The 6,000-nt window shown below is 38.6% G+C and overlaps 1 protein-coding gene across 5 annotated transcripts in view; it reads right to left on the minus strand.

Moving 5' to 3' along the window:
• Rbms1 (RNA binding motif single stranded interacting protein 1) overlaps positions 1-6,000 on the minus strand; it is a 129,737-nt gene that overhangs the window by 94,210 nt on the left and 29,527 nt on the right. For 4 of the 5 annotated variants that reach the window (XM_015479228.2, XM_015479226.2, XM_015479227.2 and 1 more), the window contains exon 2: positions 12-187. In XM_015479228.2, the coding sequence (XP_015334714.1) occupies positions 12-163 (152 nt within the window). In that variant the 5' untranslated portion in view covers positions 164-187. The remainder of the gene's footprint in view (positions 1-11; positions 188-6,000) is intronic. The other variant, XM_048812364.1, reaches the window with a different exon arrangement.

Genomic DNA, 6,000 nt, shown 5'->3' on the forward strand with positions numbered 1-6,000 from the left:
ACTATACTTACGGTTGACAGAGCTTCACCAGGTCCTGGTCGGTGGTGTTGGGGGGCAAGCCTCGGATGTAGAGGTTTGTTTTGCTTAGCTGATCCCATCCTGAGTTGCTACTGCTGCTACTGTTGTTATTACTGCTGGTGGTGCTGGGACTGGGAGGGGCCATGGGGTGCGCTGGGACCAGAGACTGCTGCAAAATAAAGGCCAGGAGTGTTCAGAGTGCTAAAGGTAAGGGATTCAAGCACCACTCTGAGGCTGTATGCCCTCCAAAATAAAACCAAGGTATAAATACAGATTATCTTCAGTTATTTTGATGTTAAATTTTTATTTACATATTAAAGATCTCTTCTTTCTACTGAAACCCACCTCTCTCCTTCAACATGAAATAACAGGGTTTTACTCAGATAAGTCTTTATGTGCACCTTAAATGTGACTACATTTATATAAAATTAATTTATTCACGTTTTAAGGACGACATCTTCTAAGATTCAAACATTAACTTGCATGATGTCACATGATAATATCTTAATACACAGTAATTTAGAAATCACTAGAATTTTGAAAAGGTTTTCAAATTCTGAAGAACATTTGGTTAAAAATTGCTGATCATTTTGTTAAGAGGACTCGAAAAAAAAAAATTGGTCTTCAAGTGTAAGGAAGCTCGAATTTAATCCAGATCCTCAAAAAAGGATGACTTTGCCTTGTAGGACAAGCACATGGCTTCATTGAGACATCTGGGTAGGAGTCACAGGCATGCTGTCTCTAGTTCTGGCCACCCTTGTGAAATTTAACCCCTATGAGAATGGTGTATAGTTGGAAACCTTCCAAGGCCTCATAGACATCACTCCAACTTTTACAAAGCAACCAAGATCTTAGTGTGATTTTATTATCAGCAGCCACCTAGGAAGAATGCCTGAAGCTGTACCCAAACCAGAAAATTATTTGTGAACCAATAGGACGAAACCACATTTCTCCAACCCAATGCCACGTGTGAATTTTGAGGAAGTTAAATGGCTCAGCTTGAGATGGAAGCAAGCACAATGCAAAGTGTCCTCATAGCCACTGCTCAGCAATTTTACACTAGAATAGGATTTTTTTTCACCTCACACCTTTTAAATAGGAAGCATACTAACCCAAGGGCATAATGCATATTAATAGTTTGAATATATAAAATTAAAATTAATAGTTCAACAGAAATTTCAAATCTTGTAGCTTGGCTTTTTACTACCATAGACAAGAAAACTAGACAAAGAAAAGGCAAATTCCATCCCACAAGGAAAAATTTGTAAAGCAGACCACTTGTAATAAATAGCCTTCATTTACCTCGTTAATAACCTCAGTTACCTACTGCAGAGTCCTAGTTCTCTACCTACTTTCTGCCTACTTTAATTCCACACTAACTCAATACACTGAGGTCTCAGCAATTTAGACATACAACCATTTCTTCTAGTCCTATACTTTCCACATTCTTCTTCTCACTGCCTAAGGTCCTTGCTAAAGATATCATGAGTCCAAGCACTATTTAAGGAGATGATTGTCTTTTTTAGAAGGAGAGTAGCAAAAAGGGATTACAAATAGTCAATGTGCATGTATGTCAGGCTGAACTTGAACTGGAAATATCAGTGTTGCTTAGTTCAGAAATGAAAGCAGCCTGAGAACACATCTGAGCAATCTATTGACTTCACGCCTTTAATGAGCAGTTGAACTCATATGCTTTCCCCATATTGCTGCCCTTTTTCTAAGGGTTAAAGGCTCTGCTTTCCAGATAAAACTAAGGACTAAGCCCTGTCTCTTGCTCTGCCCTGGGTGGTACCTCAGGCTCCAAGGTTTGCCACCACAAAGGTCTGTGATTCTTCCCTGAAGTCACCAAATTGCTACCTGCATTTATATAACCCTTCCCCATTTCTCACATCATTAAGGTGCTGGGAAGTAGCACCCACATTGGCCTTCCTGCCCTAGCCTCTGTCTATCAGAGAGAACTTGTAGCTATAGGCAGAACCTGAAAAGACTGAATTTTCTCTCAAGTCTCCTTTGATTAGTTTCTGAGACCCTATCCCAGGGCACAAGACACATGGATATTCACAATTGAACCTAGGATGTTGGCTGCAGCTCTTGGCGGATGAAACAATCACTGGTATGAAGGGCTGGGAATGCAGCACAGTGGGAAAGCACATGGTCTCACATATGCCAGAGCCTGTGTTAGATTCCCAGTACTGGAGGGAAAAATTACCTTGACACCAAGGAGAAGACCTGGAGAAGTTATTAAAGACTTTTTACTAAGTCTCAAGAGAAGTTAAGTATGTGTCTTACTGTGCCTGACTTATTTCATTTAACAGGACGATCTCTATTCCCATCCATGTTGTTGGAAATGATAGGATTTCATTCTTTTTATAGCTGCCAGTACATGTAATACATTCTCTTTATCCTTTCATCAACTGATGGATATGTTGTTTGTTTCCATTTCTTAATCACTATGAATAGTCCTGTAACAAATATGGGAGTGCAGGTGTCTTTTTGACACCTGTGTTGATTTCATAGAGGTGGAGAGTGGAATGGTGGTTTCCACCAGATGGGGAGAGTGTGGGTGAGGAAGAGATGGAAAAGATTTATCAATGGATACTGACTTATAATTAGATAGGGGCAAGAAGTTCTGATGTTCTATTGCCCAGTAGGTTCTCTATTGATAACAATAATAAACTGTACAATTCAGAAACCTAGAAGAAAGTAATTTTGAAAGATTTTTCCATAAAGGGTTGGTGAATACTTGAGAGAAATATATTTAACCCGATTAAAAACGTTACATAACATATGCGTATCAAAGCACCATGTTACCCCATTGATATGTACTACCTGCATGTTTTATGTATTGGTTAAAACTAAATTTAATAATAATTGACCTGATGCAGAATTTTTAGAAAGAATTAATTCCCCATGACTTTTTAAAGTTATAGCACATACATCTGAACATTAATTAGAGTTAGCATGTCAGGAAGGCTTATCTTAAAACAGTGAAGAATTAAACCCTCACTCCTGGACTGAAATGCAAATACTGACAGGTCGTTACAACTTGAGAACTTGATAAATTTAAAGCAATTACACTTTGTAGTTGAACTCTGTGCTTTGAGAAAACAAATGGTAAACTTAAACCCAACAACCTCAAACTTTTTTTTCATTGATGGGTATTCTTTTATTTACTGACTCTCAAAATCCCTCAGCTGCACTGGGATTTGAAAAGACCCCTATGGATGAAGCTTAAACACATTCCATCAAATTAGGAAACCTGTGGCTAGATGGCCATAGTTAAATACTCATTCTCCCCAAAGAGCCTAGGAGTCCGTCTCAGCCTTCTCCAGCCTAATTTCCTTGGTTTAGGTCAAGTAAGCAGGCTACATTTTTGTTTCCCAGGCGGGTAAAATTAACAAGTTCAGTTTTCTTCGTTTATCTGGGCTTAATTTGCAAGCCAAAACTGATAGAAAACCAAGTCAGTAAATAAATGTGAGTAAATGGATGACCCCTTGTATTCTCTAGTTGAGTGGTGTGACACTAACAGGAAGAACATTTATTAGCACTCGGGAGGACTTCCTGTGTGAGGTAGTGCTCAGGGAGCACCTCCTATGTGGGGAGCAGTCAGGGAGGAAGAACTTGCGTGTGGATAGCACATACAGAGCACTATCCATAGAGAGCACTGATGCTTCCATCCTGCCAGGAAGACCCCATAGTACCTGGCACCAAAAATTAGGATCAACAGCGGGCACAAGGCAACTGCACACAGGGTAATTCTATTTCCCTCTCTATCATATAACCCCCCATCCAGTGCCACACGGACTAATCTCTTCTGTATAAATAAAGTCCTTTATAGGAAAAGCAAAATTAGCCACATGTAAACCAAAATAATATTAGTAGTCAGGTACATTGTTGTAGACTTTTATTCAGCAAAGACAAAAAAACTGAAGATTTGTCATTTAAAATTCTATTGTGTCATTTCCTTCCTATTAAGGATAGGATTAAGAATAGGGCCGTAGGGGGCTGGGGTTATAGCTCAGTGGTAGAGCACTTGCCCAGCATGTATGAGGCACTGGGTTCAATCCACAGCACCACATAAAAATAAAATAAAGGTATTATGTGTGGACATAACTTAAAAAAAAAAAAAAAAGAGATCAGTGCTATAACCAATCTTATAGCTGAACTTGTCCTCCTCTTCCTTCTTTATTCATCAACCCAAAAATTCCAGTTACATTTTAAAGGGAGAGAAACCTATGTTCTGCCTTTTAATTTCCTTCAAGTCTTCTTTAAGGCTACCATTCTTACAGTTTCAGAAAGTTCTAATCCCTACCTCTGTGGTCCCTGTAACACATACACACATATTACCACTGACACCATCGCTGCCCCAAACAGCAGAGAAGGTTAACAGATCAACTATTTCTTTTATCTAGAATCAAAATAACCACTGCAGTTGCTCCTAAGAGCAGAGAGAAATATGGAACACTATCATGTTCACCAGGAAATAGTATAAGGTCAAGTCTGGCATGAACTGAACACAATGTAAAGACTATTACACAGTACAGCAGCCTGGCTGCTGCTCTAATTCCCACACCCTGGTTCATCTCCCTATGCTTTTACGATGCAAAATTTAAAAATAAATTAATAATTTCATGGAATTATCAAAAGAAGAATCACTCAAATGGGCCAACATAATCAGTCAGAATACTTTGTTTCTTTTACAAGGACAGGGAAAGAGAAATTCCGGTGCAAGGAACTGGAAAAACAAAATCAAGAGGTGGATAATGAATTGGTGAGAGCTGAGAAACTGGCCAGGAAGCCATTGCACTTCCTGGTAGGTCAGGGCACGAATGCCTGAGGGCCCAGAGCATCAAAGAGGAAGACCTGGTTACTGAAGAATGACAGCGCCTCTTTACACACATAGTGTCTCACTTGTAGAGTGAAAGTGCGGGAAAGATCAATTAATCCTATTTGAAACAAGGATATTAAAGCTTAAATCACGTACTAATTAGTTCATGAAATGGGTTTTCAGACTTCCACTGTTCTTTATTTGGAAACAAACCTCACAGCCTCTCAAGATTATGAAACTAAGCAATAGACTATTAAATATTTTGGTTGGATTTAAGCCTGTCAAAAGAAAGGGATCCATGTTATATTAGCTATTCTAATAAAATCTAAAAATAAACATTTCCCAATGGGCTTCATAATTAATTCTTCAAGATATCTATCAAAGCCAATCCTTGCATGTAAAACTTCAATCTCCGCATAGAAATTTCTTTACTTAAGTTCATGAATAAAGCATTATTGTCTTCAGCTTCAGATAAAAGAAATAAATATAAGACCTACATTGTTAAATACAATACAACTGATTGAACACATGGAGACCATGCAGCAGATGTGAAAAGCAACTTAAACAAAAGGGAAAAGTCCTTAGGGATCAAAACAGCTTAGACAAGCTCTTTTGGGCAGAGGTAGAGGTTATAAAGGAGGTGAGTAGAAAAGGTAAAGAAATATTGAAAAACCATGGCATAAAACACTCAATACAATGTGTGGTCTCTATGGTAAACTTTTCCTTCCAGATCCCACCAAGAAACTAGATTTCTTACCATTCAAATACACACACACACACACACACACACACACGTCTATCTATCTACATATTTTAAAGATATTTTTAAAAAATTTTTTTAGTTGTTGATGGACCCTTATTTTATTTTATTTTTTTTATGTGGTGCTGAGGATCGAACCCAGTGCCTCACGTGAGCTAAGCAAGTGCTCTACCATTGTGCTATAGCCCCAGCCCCAAATATATTTTAAAGGCAGTTCTATGTATGCTCCTGCATGCAAAGAGCCCTAGAGTTCTGTTGTTTCCTCCAGTGGTGGTTCTGAGAATCCCAGTGATTTGCTAAGATACCTCAAGGCCAGGAACCACAGCAAGGTCTGGTGCTATTTGTCCTTCTAGTTTTTGTAATAGGATTTCTAAGTGTGTGTGTGTGTGTGTGT

The sequence above is a fragment of the Marmota marmota genome, unplaced genomic scaffold (assembly GCF_001458135.2).
Source record: "Marmota marmota marmota unplaced genomic scaffold, marMar, whole genome shotgun sequence".
Taxonomy (NCBI): domain Eukaryota; kingdom Metazoa; phylum Chordata; class Mammalia; order Rodentia; family Sciuridae; genus Marmota; species Marmota marmota.